This window comes from Aphidius gifuensis, linkage group LG1 (assembly GCF_014905175.1).
Source record: "Aphidius gifuensis isolate YNYX2018 linkage group LG1, ASM1490517v1, whole genome shotgun sequence".
Lineage (NCBI taxonomy): Eukaryota > Metazoa > Arthropoda > Insecta > Hymenoptera > Braconidae > Aphidius > Aphidius gifuensis.
Window position 1 is genome coordinate 5,878,669 of NC_057788.1, and position 23,145 is coordinate 5,901,813.

The following is a 23,145-nucleotide window of genomic DNA, read 5'->3' on the forward strand; positions in this document are numbered from 1 at the left end:
GTCACCGAAAAAGTCATATTGTGTTTTTTTCAATTTATAAAAAACACTGACGATACTGTTTTTACTGGAATCACTTGGCGGTATTACTTTCAGATCTTTTTTAAAACGAAAGTTTGATGAAGACTGTACTACCAGTGACGAATAAAAATGTGTTGGCTGGCACTGCAGTACACAAACTCCTGGCCAATTTCTAAGTTACCATCAAAAATTTTATTATTATTATATTGTTATTATTTATTATCATATATGTATACCTGAGAATGTATATATATTGCATTTTGTTTTTTTTATAAACAATAATTGTTAAACAACAACAACAACACAGATGAAATGAGTAGATGAACAAAATGAGTGCTGATCCAGGATACCACAATTTACAGGGACTGAAAATTTATAATGTGATGAATTATTAAACATGAATTGTTAGATTTTAATTTTAAAAAAATATGAGTAATGTAGAATAAATGATATGACACCTACATAATGCGAGCTTGGCGAAATCCTATTGTATTCAACCACTGAAAGCAATGATTAAATTGTTAATTAATTTATTAAAAAAAAAAAAAATTTATAACGACAGCTTAAAAAACTGATTAATTTTTCTGTATCAATAAATTTTTCAATAAAAAAATAAAAAATAAAAAGAACAATTGATGATGTTTAACCAACATTAATGAATTGTTAATTAACTTACGATGAATTGTTATGTTTTTTTATTGTGTTAGATTGTATGACAAAAAAAATGATATGGATAAATCGACAACGTAATCGCAAATACCAGACACCAAAACTCGTTTTAAAACTGCAAAAAAATTATAAAATTATTATTTAATTAATTAAAAACAAGTATTTTGATTATTATGAGATACATTGACATTGATTTTTTTGATATTGAGAAATTATATATCAAAAAAAAAATGTACATGAAAATTGTCGGCACAGTTTGCCAAAGTCATTTTTTTCAACTTGTCATTGTTGATTAAATAACACATAAACCCACCTATTTTTATATTCATTATAAAGAGGACAATTTAATTAACAATCTTTTAATATTTTTAAGACTCGATTGATTGATAATATTAACAGTTTTATGCTCCAAAGTATGCACCCGCCGAATAATGATGAGCATTTTTTATCATTTGGCGGCCATACTGAATTTGGGAACACACACAAAATGGCTGATGACACGCGCCAGAATTTAAAATAATGAAAAATCACACAAGTAAATAAAAAAAATTAATAACTAATAAATAAATTAATAATAACAAGTTTTAATCAATATTAATAATAAATAATAATTTGTAATGACAAATTATTAAATGACACGTACAAAATCTTCAATTATTTATGTAAAAAAAAAAACTTGATTAATTACTCTAAATTTATTTAAATAAATAAATGTAATTATTATTATTAATTCTATTCAACTCAAAAAAATAATAACTTTACATATTAAAAAAAATATATATTCAATATGCTACACAAAAAGAAGTTAATCCTGAAATTTTTTCTTTTCATTATAGGATTTATTCATATGTATTTAATTTTTGTTTTTAATTTTCTTATTTTAATAGATTCAATTTATATACCTGTACAAGTTTCTGTTTGAATTATATACAACAATTCTTGCAAAAAAATACAAACAAAAAGCATACATACTCTATTTAATTGTCATGTTTGGATTTTTTAATTATTCCATTGACTATTTTTTAAATTTTTTCAATTATTAAAAAATAATTATAATAAACAATTAACAGTAATCAACTAGCTAGTAAATAATGCCTATAAATTCGCACATAAAGTTGACACAAGCCTTTACAATATACACACCGTTCTGATTTTGTTTTTCTTTTTTTTCTTTCTACAGCAATATTTTTAATTGCCTCAAAATATATGTACAATCATACAAACATCTAATGTTATAATAATTATTATATAATTTCTTTTTTTTTGTACATTTTTTAAGTTTTATTTTTCTTGGACTTTTTTTGATAGATAGATTGATGCTTTGATTAATGAATTAATTAACTATTGATTATGTTGAACACGTAGAAAAATAAATTTAAAAAACAAAAAAAAATGTTGTTATTTACAACAAATAAGTCTTGTGTTATTAATTATTATCAATACTATATATTCTCATATTAAATTGTTAAAGTTCATCATCAAATTTATTTTCACTTTTTTTAATTGCACCTTCATCACTAACTACTTCATTAGTTAAATTTAATTCTTCATTTTCTTCTGTTATTATTTTTTCTTTATCATCATCTTTAGGTTGTTCATCGTCAATAAATTGTTTAGCTAAAATATCATCATTCAATACTGGTGTTGTATTGTCTTTACTAACTTTAGCTACTTTATGAAATTCACTTCGTAAATTTTTTAATACATCTTGAATATTTTCTAAAAGATTGTCATATACTTTGTATGACTCAATGAGAGCTTCCATTTCTTTTGAATTTTTATTAACTTGAAGTAAAATTGATTTTAATTTTTTTGCTAAATTTGGTGGCAATCCATTGAATGGATCAAATGCTTCAAGTTTTGGTTCAATATCAGATAATTCTTTTAAAAACCAATTGACAAGTTCAATTGTATTTAAATTTTTTTTAATTATTGTATTATCTGTTGGTTCATTTCTTTCTTTTTCTAACCAATCATAGTATCCTTCAATTTGTGTCAATGGAATTATTTTAAATGGTGGTTTTTTACTTTTAGCATATATTTGATTCATTATTATTTGCTTAACAGCATACCAAACTTTTTCAGTTGATGATAAATCAATATCAGATAAATTTGGTGATATTTTTTTAGTTGTTATTGTATTTTTTAATGGTGGTTCAATAACAATATTTGCATCTGTTGTTATTTTTATTAATGGAATAATTTGTCTTGATTTTTTATCCTCATTTATCAAATTTTTTGGAATAAATGCACGTAATTTTTGATGCTCAATTATTAATTCTTCACTCTTGATAATTTCATTATCAATTTTTAATTCTATTGGTGCCACAATGGTGTTTTGACTGCCTCCGGTTGGACTCTGTGTCAATGAAATATATATATATTTAATTTTAATATTAATATTAATTTTATTTTAGTTTTTTTATTTTATTATATTGTGTAACAAAGAAAAAATAAATTATTATTATTAATTATTATTAGTTATTTTTAAAACAACAAGGAAGGAAATAAAATTATGGAAAAAAAAAATAATATCTAGAATAGAATGACAAAAAATTTAGGTAAACAAATCAATTTATTTAGCTTATTGGGAATAAATTATATTTTTTATATAGTTAAAAATGTTTGTCTTCTTAAACTTAAAAGACGAAACCAATATTCAATGATAAAACATAACAAAACACAAACAAAACAAACCTGACTTGATACTGGACGTGATAAAAATTCTTTAACTGAACTTTTTATTCTTTCAAACATGGATTTATCATCATCTGGTGATTTTAATAAAATATCATCACCAATATAATCACCTAAAAACAAATAATAATATTATTATTTAACAGTAAAGCTAATTATTTATATTTTTATTAATAAATAAAAAGTAAATAAAGCTTACCAATTGTTACAACAATGTCATTATCACTATCAATAATTGCACGTACAAGTTCAGTTGCTTCAGTATTAAACAAAAAAACAAATGGTATTTTAATATCATCAGTTGTTGTTCCATCACCTGACATTGCAAACATTGGTGATGTAGTTGAACTTGAGCCAATTGTTGTATCCAATACAATACCAGCTAATGCACCAGCTTCTTGAATTATTTTAGCTTTTTCAATAAACATACAATTTCCTCTAGATACAAGTGCAATATTTCCTTCAATCATTTTAGCATTAACTAATGTATCACAACCTTCAGCTGGTTCAGTAAGTACTGGTTTACCAATAATCTTACTGTTACCACGTAATTTTGGTCCAAATTGTGCTGGTCCACCAATTAATGTAACCTCTTTAAATCCTTCAATATCTTTTCTTAAATATGTTACTGCCTCAGGTCTTGTTTCTGATTCTTTAGCTTGTCTTCTACTTAACTCAACCATTTCTTGCATAAACATAAGGCCCTCTTCAGCATCTTGTACTGTTCTTGCATTTGAAAATGTATGCAATAATTGAATACGTCCATCAGCTGATGTTAATATTGTTATTCCCATATTACTTAACATTTTCAAGTGTTCTAAATTATTTGCTTGAAATTGTGATGCACTTAAACGACGTTTAACTGTTCTTCTTGGACAAACATCTTCAACCATATTACGTAATGGTTGACGTACTGATGCTGGAAATAAATGTAAACTATTTGGACATGTACGATCAAGTTCTTCAACTTCAACAGCATCTAAATCAATTTCCTATTTAAATCAAAAAAATATATTAAATTAATTAAATATAACTTTGTTAATAACAAAAAAAAATAATATAAAATAATACTTACTGATGAAAAATTACTACGAACAGCAGCCAAAGTTAATGGCAATAAATGTCCTTCAGTTGTAAATATAAATTCATCTAAATCAAGTACCAATTCACTTGGTTCAGCAAATAAAAGAAATAAATACTTGAAAGTTTCAGATAATACAAAACTTTCCATTGTATCATCATGTTTATTTGTACGAACATCTGATACAGCTGCATAGCCACAAGGTACTCTGGCATATGTTTGAAGACTTTTAAGAACTTTACGACCAACACCCAAATAATAATGATCACCAGTTGCACGATATAGAAAATAAGTTGATTCTAAAAATTCTGGACGTAATGGATGATGTCCCCAATGAACTTGAAAATCAGTTGTAAATGCTTCTGGTATAAAATTATGTCTTTGCATAACTTGATACAACATTTCATGAGTTTCTACTGCTGGTTTTATATCACCTTTTAATACCTTTTATTTAAAAAATAAAATTATTTATTTATTTAAATATACACCTATGCATAATTTTATATGAAATTTAAAAATTTATTTACCTGAAGTCCAGGCCAAAATGCCAAAAGAGCATCCATAAAATTTTTTGAATTTGTATTTGGTCTGTGCATGTGTACATCGAGTAACATTGGACCTTGACTTACATATTTCATCACAGCCTGGTAATGTTTATTAAAACGACCCAAATATTTTTCATCGCCTTAAAAAAAATTAATTTAAATATTAAAATCAGCATAAGTTATGATCTACAAGTTATGTATTTTTATTTTAATAATTACCTAATAAAATATATGCTTTCAGACAGTATTCATAGTATGAATCAATTCCAGCACCAACACCAGAATCACGTCTGACCCAATCGCCAGAATGTACATTTAATACTGATCCCATAAGATCAGTTCCTCTGTGTCTCATTTTCCACAGAGCATCCATAGCTTTTTGTGCTTTTTCTTCAAATATTGTTTCACCAGTTAATCTAGATAATGTTGCCATTTCTAATATCATACTTCCAGCACATGCTGTACATGTTTCACGACACATTTCAGCTGGTATACCTTTCATTCCATTTTGTAAATTAATTCTACCATATGGAATTCCAGTTGTTGTATTAAATGCTGGTAAAAATCTGTATCCTAAATCTTTAGCAAGAGCCAAAAGTTCACCACGATACCATGGCATAATATCAGCACGTATTTGTAAATATTCAGCAAGTATGTGTCCACTCAAAAGACCCCTTTATTGACAAATTTTTATCATTAATATATTATTATTATTGAGATAATTAATACCAAAATATAAAAAACTTACCCAAGCATACGAATATTTGTTTCAAATAAAGATACAATAACATCAGTATCAAATGTAACATTTGTAACAATTAATTTAACAGCATTTTCAAATTCACCAAGATCACCAAGTACAACAAGTGTATCAAGTGTGTCGACAAGTGTTAATGAAAAATTACCAAGTGTCGAATCAATATCACCTCTATCTGGTTCTGATCCACGATATCTTCCTTTACAACTCAGTGGCATTAATTCATCAGCTGGATAAGCATTGTCCATGTAAGCATTGTATGCATGATAAAACATATCTCGAGCTTCCTCCCTAATAATATTTAAATAATTAGATTAAATTAACAATGGAGAAATTAACAAAAAATGAGTTCAACTTACTTGAGAGAGTTTCGCTCTTTTCTACTCATAAATTCTACATGATTATCTTCACTTGAAGCACATGATAAATCAAGAACTTGTCCAACAATCAATAATCCAATTATCATATATTTTCTAGCCATTTTAACAGCCTAGATTGTTTTTTTATTTTTATTTGTCAAGATCTTATTCTTGAATGTTTTCTCATTATTCGTATAATTTTAATACAAATAATTATCTTTTTTTCTCTTTGTTATTATTTATTATGTTTATTATGAATTTTTTAATTAAAATAAAATGTCAATCAATAAAATCACGTTGATATTCTCATACTGATTGTATGGTCACCTGATTTTATTATTTTTAAACTCACATATAAATATATGTCAATACTTTATCGATAAAATAAAAAGAAAAAAAATTAATTCATACAACTTTGTAAAGAATGTTTTTTTTTATTTATTTTTAACGATACTTGATAATTTTATTTAATTTTTTTATCTACTGATAACGAGTGTTAAAGTTTGTATAACTTATTCAAGTGAAATACAAATTTGACACGTAATACTTGTAATAATTTTATAATAAAAATTTTTTTTAATGAAGCATATGCTTACAAGTAAAAAAAAAAATAAAATTGTTGACATATACAGCTGATTACATATTTTAATTGTATTATATTTTTTTTACATGTACTTTTCAAGGCTAGACTAAATTGTAGATGATGTGGCTGCTGTCAAATGATGATATGACACATTTGTCATTAATTCAATTTGTCACAATTTATAATGAGCTATTTAACTAATTATTTTTGACAATTATCATTTTTTAAATTGTCTTTTTTATCACATTAAAATACACACTAATAATGATTTATATTATTATTTCATTTTGAACTTAATTAACTTTGTTTTAACTCTTGTAACACATTTGATATCTGTATTGATGTGATTTAAAAAGTTTTAAGCAATTTGATGATGTGTTATCAGTAAAAAAACTAACCTGTTTTTTTATGTGACAATTGACACAATAATAATAAAAAACAGTGCTGACACAATGACAGTACAATAACAAATATTTGTCTATTTTTTTTGTTTCAATGTTACTTAACCTGACTGAAATATTAAATCGATTAATCGATTGCTCGATATGATTGTTGTCTATTGATTAGAATAACACTTCAGACTGTTGACGATACTTTGTATAAACACGCATGTTGCATGAAGCTGCATGTTCAATATTAATTATTAAATATCATTAAACTATAAATTAATTATTTAAAAAAAATAAATATGAAACTTTTAACACATAATATGTTGTCATCTAAGTGTCTCAAAGGAGTCAATGTTGGATATCCACTTGGTATTGTGGTACGTATTTATTTATTGGTTGTTTTTTTTAACAAAAAAAATAATTGTGCTGACTGGTGTTATTATTATTATTATTATTTAATATTAAAAATACTCCAAACACGTGGTTTGCAATTGATGTTGAGTTAGTTGTTCATTGTTTTTTTTTGTTTTGTCAACAGGCTAAGGATATCAAAGTACTTGAGGTAGATTTTAATTCAGAATTTATTGCAAGGATTATTCCAAAATTGGACTGGCCAACTTTGTGGAAGGCAGCTGAAAGTGTAAGTAAACAAACAAATGTTAGTAGTTTTTTTTTTTACTATTAAGAAGAATAAAAAAAGGGTAAAATATTGGTAATTAAATAATGTTATTGTTATTAAAATTTTGTAGATTGGACATGTTGGTGAATTGCCAGTGGAACTAATTCAAGATTATGAATCTAATGAAGATTTTTTAAAGAAAGTTCATCATGTTTTACTTGAGGTTGAAGTCGTAAATGGTGATTTACTTTGTCCAGAGTCTGGACGTAAATTTCCAATTAATGATGGTATACCTAATATGTTACTTAATGAAGATGAAGCATAGGTATTTTAATTATCGTTATGAAAATTAAAATTAAAAAATAAATTTACAACAATAATAATAATGCAAAAAATGTAAATTTTATTACAACGAAAACATTCTAATATCAATATTAATTTTGTTAATAATTAAGTAATAAAAATAACTATTACAAAAGTAAAAAAATTGATTTTTATTCTTTAAATGAGTAATGTTATATTTTTTATGAGTTGAATAAAATTTATAATTACGTCGTATTGTTTATCATGGTTAAATTATTATTAATTGAATTAATATTAATCAAAATTTATTGTTTTTTTTTTTTTTTTACTATTATTATTTTTCATTATTTTAAATTCTGGCGCGTGTCATCAGCCATTTTGTGTGTGTTCCCAAATTCAGTATGGCCGCCAAATGATAAAAAATGCTCATCATTATTCGGCGGGTGCATACTTTGGAGCATAAAACTGTTAATATTATCAATCAATCGAGTCTTAAAAATATTAAAAGATTGTTAATTAAATTGTCCTCTTTATAATGAATATAAAAATAGGTGGGTTTATGTGTTATTTAATCAACAATGACAAGTTGAAAAAAATGACTTTGGCAAACTATGCCGACAAGTCGACAACTTTCATGTACATTTTTTTTTGATATATAATTTCTCAATATCAAAAAAATTAATGTCAATGTATCATAATAATTAAAATACTTGTTTTTAATTAATTAAAAAATAATTTTATAATTTTTTTGCAGTTTTAAAACGAGTTTTGGTGTCTGGTATTTGAGATTACGTTGTCGATTTATCCATATCATTTTTTTTGTCATACAATATCCAACACAATCATTATTTATTGAACAAAAAAACATAACAATTCATCGTAAGTTAATTAACAATTCATTAATGTTGGTTAAACATCATCATATCATCAATTGTTCTTTTTTTATTTTTTATTTTTTTATTGAAAAATTTATTGATACAAAAAAATTAATCAATTTTTCAAGCTGTCGTTATAAATGTTTTTTTTTTTTTATAAATTAATTAACAATTTAATCATTGCTTTCAGTGGTTGAATACAATAGGATTTCGCCAAGCTCGCATTATGTAGGTGTCATATCATTTATTCTACATTATGCATATTTTTTTTTAATTAAAATCTAACTGTTTAATAATTCATCACATTATAAATTTTCAGTCCCTGTAAATTGTGGTATCCTGGATCAGCACTCATTTTGTTCATCTAGTCATTTCATCTGTGTTGTTGTTGTTGTTTAACAATTATTGTTTATAAAAAAAAACAAAATGCAATATATATACATTCTCAGGTATACATATATATATATAGCTAGATTCTTTTTAACAATTCAAAAATAATAAATAACAACAATATAATAATAATAATAATAATAAATTTTTCGATGGTAACTTAGAAATTGGCCAGGAGTTTGTGTACAATGCCAGCCAACACATTTTTATTCGTCACTGGTAGTACAGTCTTCATCAAACTTTCGTTTTAAAAAAGATCTGAAAGTAATACCGCCAAGTGATCTTTCGTCCAGGACGTGTTTTTTGTTAATTGAAAAAAAACAGTATGACATTTTTGGTGATCATTATAAATAACTCGATCAGCTACTGGTTCTTGTTGCTGTATTTGATAAGATTATTGAATTTAGTTATGCATTGTTGCAAGTAATACCGCGCAGTGATTTTAATGACGTTTTAATTTTCTTTAAAGTGTTAAAAATTATTGTTATTTTTTTTCGGATTAATCGTTTTTTGTTTTCCTATTTCATTTTTGTATAATATGATATATACATTATACATTCGGTATTTTTTTAAATTTTTTTTCATATCTTTAAAAGTATTAATTTGAACCGGTATGTGAAGTGTGAAAAAGTGTTAACAGTGTTTTTCATAAAAATCAGTGTAACATGTTTGGTGATCAATCAGAATTACTTCATCAGCTACTAGTTCTTCTGCTCTATTTGATGGGACAGCTATCTTCATCGAATGCTGGTTATTGCTGAATTAAAGGTCAGTGGTATTTCATTTAAAACCTGTCCATCTATATTATACTTGAGCATTTTTGATACCTGACAGCGTTATTTAATACTTGAATAATTTTATCTTAAAAAAAAACAATGAAAAAAATAAACGTATTTGTTTATTCGTTGATCCTGTGCTGCGTATTTTATTAATCAAACGATTTGGTCAAACAAAAAAAATACCTATTTATTTTCTTAAATAATAACTGAATTAAAAATTGTCTTTGCAATATTTGCAAACATTTTTATTTGTTTTAACTATATTTGTCATGTTTTTTACGATAAAATTAAAACTTTATTTGAAAATCAGCGGTCAATTTTATTATTATTATTTCCGAATAAAAAAAACAAAAATACGTCGTGCGCAATGATCTCTTGTTTCGCACCATGTTCAGAGAGTATCGGTAAAAAAATGGTAGACCATAAAAAAATGCCTGTATGACGTTCACTTGCATTTACTAAAAAAATAATAAATACTGATTCAAAGTAATCGTTTTTTTTTTTAAATAAGTGTATACTGTCCATGTTTTTTTAATTGTTTTTAATAATAAATAATATAAAATGGATCTAATAACTGATTACGAAGAAAGAAGATTATCAATAAATGTACTAGACACAGATTGTCTGATCAAAATATTTTCATATCTTCCATTTAAAGACAGAATCCACATTGAAGAAGGTTAGTAAATTAAATTATATTTTTTACAATATTAATTATCTATTAAAAATTGTATTAATAATATATTTTATTGTTTTTTAGTTTGTCAAAAATGGCATGAAGCAAGTGAATTTTCATGGACTAATGTTACTCATTTCAATGATTCTAATCGTCATGAATCAAAAAAACATTTTGGTAATATAGTTCCAATGCCATTGGATGTTGAAAAATTATTATTAAGATGTGGATTTTACTTAACAAAATTACAATTAAAATATACTGTGACGTCTAAAGTTTTATCCATAATTGAACAATACTGTCCAAATTTAGTTGATTTTTATTATGACTATTTTCATTGTGATCGTGATTTTTCAAGAGACACTACTTTTTCAAGTATGACAAAATTAAAAAATTTGACAATATATCTGACACATTCTGCTAAATATTTGCCAAGTTTACCAGCAAATATAGAAGAACTCACAGTAATATCACATTTAAAATTTGAAAATGTATTTTTATTATTCGAGTATGACTTGTCAGTAAGTATCATTAAATCAATATCAAAATTTAATCAAATTATTTACTGTTTATTTTTTTTTTTACAGACAATAGACTGTTGCAATGCTCTCAACTGTCTGACATTAAATAATATACCACTTCCTGAAAATTTATTAAGAGGTATTCTTCAAAAAACAACACTGACTTATTTAAATTTAAAAAATTGTTTATTTGAAACTAAAAAACCACTAGTTTTTAATCTTGATAATTTAAAATATTTAAATTTAAACAGTTTTTTAACAAGATCAAGAGATTGTGTGTCATTTGTTATTAATTGTTATAAACTTGAATATTTTAATGCCAATAATTCATATTTAACTTATAAAGATAATCCATTTAATCAACTTGGACATTTAAAAAATCTAAAAGAAATTTATATTAGCAAAGAAAATAAAAATAATAGAATTGGTATTATAAATGATATACCACAATATATTGGAAATAAATTTCCAAATTTAAAATCACTTGACTGTAGTAATCATGTTCAATTAGTTGATAATGATATTATTTTTATTCTTAGAAATTCACCCTATCTTGAGTATTTAGATGTACGTCGTACAAATATAACACATGAAACACTAAGATGTGCTATTGATATTACAAAAGTACGTCAAAATGACATTAAGTTACAGCTTGTAACTGATAAAAGTATTTTAAATGAACTTGATGATACAGAGGATGATTCACCATTTCTAATCATGCTTACAAAATCACCTGAGTAAAAAGAAATTATTCATCAATATATTATTTATTTTAAGTTGAGTTTTTAAGCGTGAAAAATATTTGTTTATTATTATTGTTGTATATATATTTTTTTTTTATTTACATGAAATGTTTAAATAAATTAAAAGAATGACGTTATTTTGTGATGATAATTTTTGACCTATTTTTTTCATATCTAAATGACTATTTTAATTATTTAAATATCGGGATAATTATAATTACAGTTTTATTTAAGTTATATTCATTTTAAATGCAATTTTCATTAGCCTAATGAAAAAGACTTGATAAATATATAGGTTGATAAATAATATGTGTAGTAATTAAAATAATAATTGTTCCATCTTATCATCATGTAAATTATTTCGAGTTTATATAAACGAAATCTAAAATATCGAGGTTATGTGTATTGCTTGCACCACTGAGTGTTTGATCACAAAACAAGATACCGAAAAAGGAAAATAAAATAGTACAGCCCCAGAGTGTGGGCGTTAAAAAAAAATATTTCACACAGTGATAGTTTTGATATTAATACCACGTAAGCATATAAAAAAAATTATTTAATTTCCATCTTGAAAAAAAATGTAAGTATTTAATCAATAAGTCTAAATAAAAATGTCAACAAATAATTTTAAAACTGTCAAAATAAATAAAAATAATATATATAAACAATTTTAGGTTTACAAAAATATTAATAATATTATTGGTACTTTCACCATCATTTGGTGAAGATTACTATGAACTTTTGGGACTTAAACGTAATGCTGATCAAAAATCAATTCGACAAGCTTTCAAAAAAATAGCAGTTACACATCATCCAGATAAAAATAATGATGATCCTGATGCTCATATAAAATTTGTAAAATACACAACAGCATATGAAATTTTAAAAGATCCTGAAACACGTAAAAAATATGATTTATATGGTGAAGAAGGTGTCAATGGAAATAATAATAATAGACAACAAAATTATCATTCATACAGTTATTATCAAAATAATTTTGGCATGTATGATGATGATCCAGAAATAGTAACACTTAATAGAAATGATTATCATGATAATGTCATTAATTCTGAAAAAGTATGGATGATTAATTTTTATTCAGCAATGTGTGGTCATTGTCATCATTTAGCTCCAATTTGGCGTAAAATTGCTAAAGATCTTGAGGGTGTTATACGTATTGGTGCTGTTAATTGTGAAGATGATTGGTCATTGTGTCATGAAATTGGAATACAATCATATCCAACATTATTATATTATCCAAAAAATTCAAAACATGGTATTAGATTTACTAGTAAAAAAAGTTATCAAGAAATAATGGATTTTGTCATGGAAAGACTTGATGTAAATATTGAAGAAATAACTTCAACAGTATGGAAAAATTCATTAAAAGGTATTGAAAAAAGAGAGAAATCAATGCTTGTATTTATATGTGGTGATAATCATGAATGTTTTGATAATGATGATCAAATTAAAATAACAGCAACACTTGAAAATATATTAACAACTGGTATTGTTGATTGTTATAAAATAAATTGTAATGATATATCATCAAGTACAACTGCTGTATTTATACCTGGTTTTAAACATAAAACAAAAAATCCAATATATTTTGATAATACATATGCAATTAATGATTTAGTTCATCAGGTACTTGATCAGCTACCTGAACCACAAGAAATAACATCATCTGATTTTAAAGATATACAAAAAACATTAGAAAATAATAATGATAATGAAGATGGATGGTTAATATGTTTTTACATGGGACATGCAACTGAATTTGATGTACAATTAAAAAGACTACCAAGTATAATAAATGATGTTAATTTAGGAAAATTAAATTGTGGTAAATATTCAAATATTTGTCGTAAATTAAATATTAATCGTTATCCAATGTGGGGTGTATTAAAACCAGGTGGTGCATTTGAATTAAGTCATGGAAAAGATAATATAAATGATATTGCAAAATTTGCTGAAAATAGTATTAAAGCTAAAAATGTATGGGCATTAACAGCTGATAAAATATTATCAATATTAAAAAGACAAAATAATAATGAAGCATGGTTTATTGATTGGTATGCACCATGGTGTCCACCATGTATACAATTTCTTCCTGAAATACGTAAAGCATCATTGGAATTTGATAAATCAACTGTTTATTTTGGTACTGTTGATTGTACAGTACATTCAAATATTTGTCAAAATTATAATATACGTTCATATCCAACAGCTATGCTTATTAATGGCACAACAACATCACAATTTACAGCACAAAAAACAGCAACAAATATTATTGAATTTATAAATGAATCAATTAATCCAACAGTCATACGTTTAAATTCAAATAATTTTTATAAAATTGTTGGTAAAAAAAAGACTAAGACACTTTGGGTTATTGATTATTTTGCACCTTGGTGTGGACCATGTCAACAACTTGCACCAGAATGGATAAATGTTGCAAAAGCATTAAAAAAATTACCAAATATTAAAATAGCAAGTATTGATTGTGAAGCTAATTCAGATATTTGTCGATCAGAAGGTGTTAAAAGTTATCCAAATATTAGATTATATCCAATTGGTAGTGAAGGACTTGATAAAGTTACAATTTACAATGGACCAAGAGATTCAACATCAATGATTAAATGGATTACTGAATTTTTACCAATTAAAATTATTGATTTAAATGACAATACATTAAATAAAAAAGTATTTAATAGTAAAAATGATATTTGGCTAGTTGACTTTTTTGCACCATGGTGTGGACATTGTCAAAAACTTGAGCCACATTTTAATATTGCTGCACAATTATTAAATGGTCAAGTTAAATTTGCTCGTGTTAATTGTGATTTATATAAATATGATTGTGGACGTGCTGGTGTTAGAGCTTATCCATCACTTATACTTTATGATCCAAAAAATAAAAAAATGAATAAAATTGATGGTAAATTATTGTCAGCATTTACAGCTGAACAAATTGAAAAACAAGTATTGAATCATTTAAATTTTAATTATGATCATGATGAATTATAGGTATGATAAATTTTTTAAAAATATTATTAGTTGAATCTCTGGAAAAGCACGTAATGTTAATTATTTTAGTTATATTTTTTTTCTAATTTAACATTGACTGGGTGCTCCATAAATAGACTTCCATAAATAAATAAATAAGTATACTATTTATAAAATTAAAATAAAATATAAAAAACATTTATATATTAAGTAATAATTGTATTCATTGATATAGTTTTACAAATTATGTCTCTCTCATATTTTTGTACAATTTGTTTTTTTAGTATCGTACTTATGTACCTATAATTGAATTTAAAAATATAATATTTTATGAAACCAATTTTAAATTAGTTAATTTTATTAAATTGTTTATAAAAATTGTTTATCAATTACAAAAAAAAAAACATATTTTATTTTTTCTTTTGTACATTGGTTATTCTGCTTTTTATATTTTTTCTCTGATTATTTTTTTAAAGTAAATACAAAATCTTTAAATGCAATTTTTTTTTTCATAAATTTAATGAATTATTTATCTTTGTAAATCTCATTTATTTATAAAACATGATATCATTATTTATCAGAGGTATAAAAATTATTATCAAATTGAAAATATTTGTATTTTGATAATGAAATTTATTTAGTCTTCTGTGACAATTTTCTTTTTTAACGTAATTGGTCCTTTGGATTTTCTTAGGAATGACAATGAGCAAAAAAAATGCAGTTTTTTTTTTCTTCACTAGGAGAATTGCTAATTTTAATCTCATCAGACTAATAAATTCTTTACCTCTGTTTTTCGTTTTTTTCGATAAACGTATATTTTATTTTTAGATAATTTGGTTCTCATACAAAATTTACTTTCAATTTAATGTGCGTAAGCGATTAAAAATAAAAAATTTTGTGTATACAGTCCATTTTTAAAGCTCCACATTATTATTTCTTCTCAAAATATATACATTTGTAGATTTTTTTATATTTCCTTCATAATTCATTCTAACTAAAGCAAATTTTATTTTAATCTTAGAAATGCTTGATAAAAATATAATTTGTTTTCTCCTTCATTAGTATACTATATAATCGCTGTTTTAATAAATTATTATGCTATTAGTGATGTCTGTTTTATATTGCAAAATATATAAATTTTTATCTGTTATTTTTGTGATAACGCTAATAACTGAGTTGTTGTTTTTAAATAAAAGGAAAACATTCAAGAAAAAACAAAAAAAAAAAAAATTAGAATTGAAATAAATTGTTATTGCAAAATTAGATAAATAGTTTTTTTTTTTTTTTTCATATTGTATTTGTGCCAATAGAAAAATTAATTTGTTCTAATTTTCTGACTCGACGAATCTTTTTGCTGGTGGAACTAAATGATCTGGTAGAGTTGTTGGTAAATCATGACCATCTAACTTGACATTAATCAAGTGCATTGCCAGTGCAAATTCATCAGCATCTAAATGGCCATCCTTGTCAACATCAGATAGTTTCCAAATTTTACCAAGAACACTATTTGGTAATTTAGACTTGACCATTTCTGCTTTGGCAACTATTAAATCAAATAAATAATAATAGTTTGTTAGTTTCAAAAAAAAGTATATATAAATAAATGAATTTACCTGCTCCAGTTATTTTTCCATCAGTTGGTTCAAGATTTTCAAAAAGTGTATCATACTTGTATCTATCCTTGCCAACAATCCATTCTTGTTCACCAGCTCCAGCATCAACACCCTCACCTCTCATATAACCAAATGGACTAACATCTTCAACATTTTCAAATGCACCTCCTAATTGTTTAACAAAAAAAAAAAAAACAGCAAATAAATTAATAAATAAAGATAAATTAAAAAGAAATTAATAAAAATAAAAATATTACCATGAATCATTTGTTCATTAGTATTTGATTTTGTTTCTTCATGTGGGATCATTGTCATTAATTTAGCAATATCATCAGCCAACATTTTATCAACAACCTCCAACAGTCTTGGTTTTAGTGGATTAAATTTCATAAAATCATGATGTTGTAAATTTTCCTGCATTTTTTTTAAATCTGGAAAATCACCAGGTGATATTTGATGTTCACGTTGTATTTGATCATATATTTGTCCAAGATTTTTAATTAAATCTTTTTTTTTTCCTTCTCTACCAAATACACTTGGCATATCTTTTCTTAATGCACTAATAATATATGCATGTACTTTAGCAAGACGTGCACGTTTTATTAAATCATTTAATTTTCTTAATGTTGCATTTTTTGGTAATGATTGTAAATCTTTAAATAAATCATTTTCTTCAGCTTCAAATAATCTTCTATTACCATCATAACGTAATGGTTGATCCCAAAATGATCCAATATAAACACGTGCAACTTCTGGTGTTTGTAATACTTTACCAAGTGACCACATCAATGCACCATATACTCTCATTAATTGTTGATGATCAATCATATCAGCTTTATTTAATACAATTCTTATTTTATCATCATGACCACGTAATGCTTCAATTGAACGTCTAAATTCATCAGATATATCTAATTTATGAGCATCAAATAATAATATTATTCTATCAACACGTTCAGCAAACCATTCTAATACACCAGTAAATTCATAACCACGATCAACACGTTGTTTTTCACCTGATAATATACCAGGTGTATCAACAATTGATAAACCTTTTAATACTGGTGATGAAACCATTGAACATTGTAAACGATTTAAAAATGCATTACCAAATTTTGCTAATGGACGAAATTGTTTATTTGGATCAACAACAAGTGCATTACCAGGTATAACACCTTCTTTTTGATCATACATAACAGCAATAAATTTATCAGTTGTTGGTTCTGGACCAATTCTTATACCTGGAAATTCACGTTCTAATAAATATTTTATAAATGTTGTTTTACCAGTTGAATATTGTCCAACAAGTAATATCATTGGTTTTGCAACAAAATCTGGATCATCCATTTTTGGTGAATGAAAATCATGAAATTGATAGTGCTCTTCCAATGGTAATAATTTTGTTTTATATATTTGATTAAGACCTTGGGTAACATTGTCAAATAAATCCTGTTTATCACCCTCTCTATTTAACCAACTAAACATTTTGGTTTTATTTTATTTTAACAAATTATTATATCTTCTTTAATTCAACTATCACTTGAATCCACTTTTTAGTTTGCTAAAATTGAAAAAAACAAATTTTTTTAATTATCAACATGAACATACTGCTTAAAAATATATTTTAAAAAATAATAATAATACAGCCACGTCAACGTATTTAACGTCAGACCTTGCATTAACCTACCTTTGTATATCAATTAAATTGTTTTTTTTTTTCTGCATGTGATATTTAATTTTAAAAAACAAAAAAAGCAAGAAGAAGGAAAAAATATATTAAAAGTATATAACAAGATCAAAGGTTTTCATTGACAATGACATTTATTGAATTGATAATTTACTTGATTATGACTAGGTGATATTGTAAATTAAATTTACACTGTTAAATAAAATCTTGATAAACTATTTGTATTAGATTTTAATGATACTATTGTTCTATCTTTGGATAAAAGAAAAAAACTGTATGTGATACTTACTGCTTGATTAAAAAGTAGAGTTGTGAATCAACACTCTCATGAAGGCAAGACTGACAGTTGTACTACCAGAAGGTGGATTCCTGGACTTTAATGATGATGATGATGATGATGATAATGACAAATAATATTTTAATACTAACACCAAAAGTTCCTTACACACAGAAGTGTTGTAATTTACACAAACATACAAGTTAAAATTATTTCTTTTTTTTGTATATTTGCCCCACCTTTGTATTGGTGTACATATGACTTTGTATTACGACAATTATTCTCTTCTTCTCGAGCAATTCTACTGTAGCCTTTCTCTCTGTGTATCAGTGTGTCTCTCTTATTTCTACAAATGCAGAACACAGACACAGTTGTAGACAAGAGAATGTATTAATTCAACAAAACCAGGGACGTCAAACTCAAACAATTTGCCCTGTACCATGTGTGATTCATCAGTGACTCCATGTCATTTTTTATAAAGCCGGGCTTTAAATTTTATCATTACTAAATTTTATTATCACCAAGTATTAAGTTTTTTTTTTATTTCTTATCAATAAAAGTCAATTATAGTTGACGAAATAACTGAGATATTATATTATTAAATTTGATGACTTATATTGTTTTTTAATGCTCTACTTTATAACTAGAATAAAATGTTTGTCTTTCTTATCATATCTGGCTAGACTAACTTTTTACTTATTTATTAATTTTTTTTCTTTTTCTTATATATACTTATACAGAATTGCAGATATATTTTATAATGATGTTAAATGATATATTTTTTTTTGTTTCCTTTAAACAAATATTTAAATAAAAAAAAAAATGGAAAATTGACAAGACAAAAGTGTCCTTGTTTTCATACATACGATTTGAATTTACACACTGCCGGAAATATGTGAATTAAAATGTACTTGAAAATTACTATGAAAGGAAGCTGTAGTTGCATAATTTTTTTTTTGTTAATTTAACAGTTTTTTGTATGGTAATTTTAAGTTGTTGAATAATAATCATAAAATTTCAAACTGTATTGAAATTTTAAATTTATTCAAAAACTTTATTAATATATTATTATAGATATAAAATTTTTTCAGCTGCTCTGATTATAAAAAAAATAGAAAAAAAAAATCAAAGAAAGATAAAAAAATGAGCGAAAATTTCCTTGAATCATGAACAGGATAAAATAAAAAAAAAAAAAAAATCAGACTGCATTATGATTAATATTAATTGCAGATAAATTTAATGAAGGTCAACAAGTATAGACGATCATCTGTCATCACCAATTATGAGACAATTGTTTTGTTACAATCGACTTTGATTTATTTTTTTTAATTTTTTTACTATTTGTATATCTAAAGTCTGATGGTCTTGGATCATTGGCTTTTTGATACACATTTAATATCTACTGGCATAAGTGAAAAAAAATATCGACCATGACCGAATTACACAATTTGTAATTTTAATATTATCTAATTTTTATTTTTATTTTGACTGCACATGATAAAGCGAATGATTCTAAATCATAAAAAATATATAGCCATATTTTATTTTCTTTATTTTTTAATGATAATTTTTTTTTTAGCTCAAAAATATATTAAATCAAAGGCATTTATGGTTTTTAATTAAGTTACATTTATATTGAACTTTTAATCGCGGAATTTTTGTTGTATTTTTTTGTTTTTCTTTATTTAATTTACATCTTGATTTTCTTAATGTTTCAAGACATATTTTTTCTATCAATTGCTTGTGTTGAATATTATCATGAAAATTAGTTGTTGATTTTTTTATCGTTTTATTTTGGAGTGATGGTACAATTGGTACAGTTGTTATATTGTTGTTAAATGGTAATACAATGCTACTATGTTTTTTGTATAGTTGATTATAATCATCATCTGATTCAATTGATCTATTGACGTTGGCACTATTTCTTCTTGAACTTTGTAATTCATTTGTACATGTTTTACAATTTAATGATGAATTTTTATGATTTTTAATATCATTAAATGGATAAACACCATGACGCCAAAATTCATTTTCCCAGTCGGAATTTATTTTCCAACATAATATTATGTCTGATACATTTGATGATTTTTTTTTAATTAAATTTTTTTTCATTGATATTATTTTATTTTTTATACTCTTAATAAAACGTTTCCAAATTCTGACAAACCAATGATTTAATTCCATTAATAAACAATTTTTTTTACATTTATTTGAATGACATTGTCGATGAGTTGATTCATGACTCATGACTATTAATTAGCACTCAATTAAATAAAAAAAAAATATTATATATTTTAAAATTAACAAATAAATAAATGACAAAAGAATTTTCTTATTTTTCTCACTTCAAGTATGTAAATTTAGCTTTTAATTATTTAAATAATTTTAGTATAAAAATATTTATTTGTTATAAATATTAAGTAACAGCAAGATGAATAATATCCTATAAAATAATTGAGCAAAAAAAAAAAAAAAGAAAAACATTTGATAATATAAATTTATAATTTGCATTCTGAAATCCAGTCAATGGGAAGAATGTCATTCCAGGCATGTAACAAATCTAAAAATTTACATGGATCCTTGCAGCCTGGAATTTTCAAAACAACAGCTTCCTCACTTTCTGTATTATTTAAATACTTGACCTGACAATCAAAAAAACAATAAATATTTATTATTAATTTAAATTAATTGTTTGATTTGATATTTACTTTAACATTGTATTGACTGGGTTCATGATCAACTCTATCCTCAGATAATATCAATTCAAAAATGAGAGCAGCACCATTATCTGGCTTAAATAATTCTTCAGTAAGTCCCATTGCTCTTAAAACATTAACCAGTGTTATATCATGAGCAGAATATAAATAAAGTTTCATTTTATCTTCTCCATTTTGTGAACGTTTCATATTGTCTGTAATCTCTTTTAACAATGGTCCTGAATAAACATATATAAATAATAATTTAAACAGACGAATATTAATTTTATAATTTTAAATATTATTTCAATAATCATACCACCACGTAGACGTCTTTGAATTTTATTACTAGTAAATATTGCAAGACTTTTAGCTGCAATTTCTCTCATATCTTGATTGTAATATTTTTTTGTCCAATCTGGTAATTTTAATCCTTGTTGATCCTGTAAATTATTATCTATTAATATTCAATAAATTTTTTATAATAAACAATCAAATTGTTTACCTCAATTTCAAGTGTATTGTAGAGAAATTCAACATCAGTTATTGTCTTGATATTTTCTCCAGTATGATAAGATAATTCACTGTAATATGATGTCATATTTTCACCAGATGATTTCGATTCATTTGCATAAGCTTCAGCAAGTGTTGCTTCCAATTTTGGACATGGCCATTTAACTACAATTAACTAATAACAATTTAAATTAAATTTTAAATATATTACTATTGCTTTTGTTGTTTGTTTACCTTATCTTGATCACGAGGAATTGAATGAACAGGTACAGGTCTCCATGGTAAATCATCAATAAATAAATCTTTATTTTCTGGTTTAAATAGAGATGCCAATAATGCTTGTGCAGACATTATACAACGATCAGCATAACTACTTTGTACCAAAACACTTGTTGATTTAAATTTATCTCCAATAAATGAACCATAATTTTTTTTAATCCATTTTCCCAAATTGTATTCTTGTTTCATACCAACTTTTGTCAATGATCCCCAGCTATCATCCCACTCGTGTGTTATCCATGGATCATTTTTATAAGTTTCAGTTGGATTTCTTGCTCCATGACGAAATATCTGTGATAAAAGCAATATGTAAATTAAATTAGATAATTAAGCATAAATAATAATTAATATTTACAATGGCAATTTGCTTTAATGAACGATTATCATCCTCAGGTCCAAATGCAGCATATGCAAATAAAATTGTACCAATTAATATTGCCAGTATTAAAACAGTAATAAACACACCACGATTTTCAGATCGACAATTTTGTATCCAAAAACTTCTTGTTGATTGCATTTTATTGTTTTAAATATTTTTTGAAAATCTGCAATATTAGAAATTATTAGTATTAATATTTTGTTACAAAAATATTCATGTGTTTATTAATAATAACTTACATAATTATTTTTTTGCAATCACTTGTTGTAGACTTGAAGTGAAGAAATTAAATTTAAAAAAAAATCATGTGAGTACATTTAGCCAAAACACATGATCTTCACAACAACAGATGTTAACTTAACTTATCTGTTGTATTTAAAGAAAAAAAATAAAATATTTAAACAATATTTGTAAGCTTTAAATTCAGATCATGTTGACACTTGAAGATTTGGTGACTCTATCGTATTTTAAACACAAATTTACACATGTAATTGAATCACACATTCAAACAAAAATAATTAATAAAAGTAATAATAAAATTGAAATCAGTATGTAGACATTTCCAAGGCATATGCCATATGATCACACCACATGACACGTATGACAAATACCAACATGTGTGATTCAGTAATGTAACTGTTATTTAAAAAACCCCGGTTCACTTAAATTATATAAAATTATATAAACT

At 24.7% G+C, this 23,145-nt stretch overlaps 6 protein-coding genes across 7 annotated transcripts; 3 read left to right on the forward strand and 3 right to left on the reverse strand.

Annotated features, from left to right (window-relative positions):
- Nucleotides 1-1,943: 1,943 nt before the first annotated feature.
- LOC122861215 (ER degradation-enhancing alpha-mannosidase-like protein 3) lies at nucleotides 1,944-7,152 on the reverse strand. The gene is made up of 8 exons (XM_044165460.1): nucleotides 6,127-7,152; nucleotides 5,759-6,058; nucleotides 5,230-5,684; nucleotides 4,993-5,150; nucleotides 4,460-4,909; nucleotides 3,584-4,376; nucleotides 3,385-3,497; nucleotides 1,944-3,046 (listed from the first exon to the last, which is right to left on the reverse strand). Exons 1-8 carry the CDS (start codon nucleotides 6,246-6,248, stop codon nucleotides 2,153-2,155), a joined length of 3,285 nt encoding a protein of 1,094 aa, XP_044021395.1. The 5' UTR covers nucleotides 6,249-7,152; the 3' UTR covers nucleotides 1,944-2,152.
- A 138-nt stretch (nucleotides 7,153-7,290) lies between these two features.
- LOC122861216 (multifunctional methyltransferase subunit TRM112-like protein) lies at nucleotides 7,291-8,204 on the forward strand. 2 transcript variants are annotated; one of them, XM_044165462.1, is made up of 3 exons: nucleotides 7,291-7,475; nucleotides 7,637-7,738; nucleotides 7,848-8,204. In XM_044165462.1, the coding sequence occupies exons 1-3, from the start codon at nucleotides 7,398-7,400 to the stop codon at nucleotides 8,040-8,042; spliced, it is 375 nt and encodes a 124-aa protein (XP_044021397.1). In that variant the 5' UTR covers nucleotides 7,291-7,397; the 3' UTR covers nucleotides 8,043-8,204. The 2 variants fall into 2 exon arrangements, with proteins under 2 accessions (XP_044021397.1, XP_044021396.1); XM_044165461.1 differs by having other exon boundaries at nucleotides 7,637-7,756; nucleotides 7,848-8,128.
- Nucleotides 8,205-10,508: 2,304 nt separating this feature from the next.
- LOC122861222 lies at nucleotides 10,509-12,267 on the forward strand. The gene is made up of 3 exons (XM_044165467.1): nucleotides 10,509-10,743; nucleotides 10,825-11,261; nucleotides 11,328-12,267. The coding sequence occupies exons 1-3, from the start codon at nucleotides 10,626-10,628 to the stop codon at nucleotides 12,000-12,002; spliced, it is 1,230 nt and encodes a 409-aa protein (XP_044021402.1). The 5' UTR covers nucleotides 10,509-10,625; the 3' UTR covers nucleotides 12,003-12,267.
- A 106-nt stretch (nucleotides 12,268-12,373) lies between these two features.
- On the forward strand, nucleotides 12,374-15,353 carry LOC122861217 (dnaJ homolog subfamily C member 10-like). Its single transcript, XM_044165463.1, has 2 exons — nucleotides 12,374-12,584; nucleotides 12,679-15,353. Coding segments are annotated over exons 1-2 (2,358 nt in total). The 5' UTR covers nucleotides 12,374-12,582; the 3' UTR covers nucleotides 15,035-15,353.
- Nucleotides 15,354-15,636: 283 nt separating this feature from the next.
- On the reverse strand, nucleotides 15,637-19,502 carry LOC122861219 (EH domain-containing protein 1). The gene is made up of 4 exons (XM_044165465.1): nucleotides 18,603-19,502; nucleotides 16,884-18,187; nucleotides 16,627-16,794; nucleotides 15,637-16,556 (listed from the first exon to the last, which is right to left on the reverse strand). The coding sequence occupies exons 2-4, from the start codon at nucleotides 18,109-18,111 to the stop codon at nucleotides 16,339-16,341; spliced, it is 1,614 nt and encodes a 537-aa protein (XP_044021400.1). The 5' UTR covers nucleotides 18,112-18,187; nucleotides 18,603-19,502; the 3' UTR covers nucleotides 15,637-16,338.
- Nucleotides 19,503-20,935: 1,433 nt separating this feature from the next.
- LOC122861223 (lysosomal acid phosphatase-like) lies at nucleotides 20,936-23,076 on the reverse strand. Its single transcript, XM_044165468.1, has 7 exons — nucleotides 22,697-23,076; nucleotides 22,434-22,623; nucleotides 22,034-22,369; nucleotides 21,792-21,974; nucleotides 21,606-21,729; nucleotides 21,299-21,525; nucleotides 20,936-21,232 (listed from the first exon to the last, which is right to left on the reverse strand). The coding sequence occupies exons 2-7, from the start codon at nucleotides 22,593-22,595 to the stop codon at nucleotides 21,089-21,091; spliced, it is 1,176 nt and encodes a 391-aa protein (XP_044021403.1). The 5' UTR covers nucleotides 22,596-22,623; nucleotides 22,697-23,076; the 3' UTR covers nucleotides 20,936-21,088.
- Between the last annotated feature and the right edge of the window lie 69 nt (nucleotides 23,077-23,145).

What these genes read in the sequence shown, in the direction of transcription:
- LOC122861215 (XM_044165460.1), bottom strand. Translation starts at nt 6,248, where the DNA reads ATGGCTAGAAAATATATGATAATTGGATTATTGATTGTTGGACAAGTT. An exon ending in GAAAGCATATATTTTATTAG is followed by an intron (nt 5,151 to 5,229) that starts GTAATTATTAAA and finishes ATTTTTTTTAAG; the next exon opens with GCGATGAAAAATATTTGGGT. An exon ending in CATTTTGGCCTGGACTTCAG is followed by an intron (nt 4,910 to 4,992) that starts GTAAATAAATTT and finishes TTTAAATAAAAG; the next exon opens with GTATTAAAAGGTGATATAAA.
- LOC122861216 (XM_044165461.1), top strand. Translation starts at nt 7,398, where the DNA reads ATGAAACTTTTAACACATAATATGTTGTCATCTAAGTGTCTCAAAGGA. An exon ending in GATATCCACTTGGTATTGTG is followed by an intron (nt 7,476 to 7,636) that starts GTACGTATTTAT and finishes TTTTGTCAACAG; the next exon opens with GCTAAGGATATCAAAGTACT. An exon ending in GTGTAAGTAAACAAACAAAT is followed by an intron (nt 7,757 to 7,847) that starts GTTAGTAGTTTT and finishes AAAATTTTGTAG; the next exon opens with ATTGGACATGTTGGTGAATT.
- LOC122861222 (XM_044165467.1), top strand. Translation starts at nt 10,626, where the DNA reads ATGGATCTAATAACTGATTACGAAGAAAGAAGATTATCAATAAATGTA. An exon ending in CAGAATCCACATTGAAGAAG is followed by an intron (nt 10,744 to 10,824) that starts GTTAGTAAATTA and finishes ATTGTTTTTTAG; the next exon opens with TTTGTCAAAAATGGCATGAA. An exon ending in TATTCGAGTATGACTTGTCA is followed by an intron (nt 11,262 to 11,327) that starts GTAAGTATCATT and finishes TTTTTTTTACAG; the next exon opens with ACAATAGACTGTTGCAATGC.
- LOC122861219 (XM_044165465.1), bottom strand. Translation starts at nt 18,111, where the DNA reads ATGTTTAGTTGGTTAAATAGAGAGGGTGATAAACAGGATTTATTTGAC. An exon ending in TAATGAACAAATGATTCATG is followed by an intron (nt 16,795 to 16,883) that starts GTAATATTTTTA and finishes TTAAACAATTAG; the next exon opens with GAGGTGCATTTGAAAATGTT. An exon ending in TGGAAAAATAACTGGAGCAG is followed by an intron (nt 16,557 to 16,626) that starts GTAAATTCATTT and finishes TTGATTTAATAG; the next exon opens with TTGCCAAAGCAGAAATGGTC.
- LOC122861223 (XM_044165468.1), bottom strand. Translation starts at nt 22,595, where the DNA reads ATGCAATCAACAAGAAGTTTTTGGATACAAAATTGTCGATCTGAAAAT. An exon ending in ACAATACACTTGAAATTGAG is followed by an intron (nt 21,730 to 21,791) that starts GTAAACAATTTG and finishes AATAATTTACAG; the next exon opens with GATCAACAAGGATTAAAATT. An exon ending in CCAGTCAATACAATGTTAAA is followed by an intron (nt 21,233 to 21,298) that starts GTAAATATCAAA and finishes TTTGATTGTCAG; the next exon opens with GTCAAGTATTTAAATAATAC.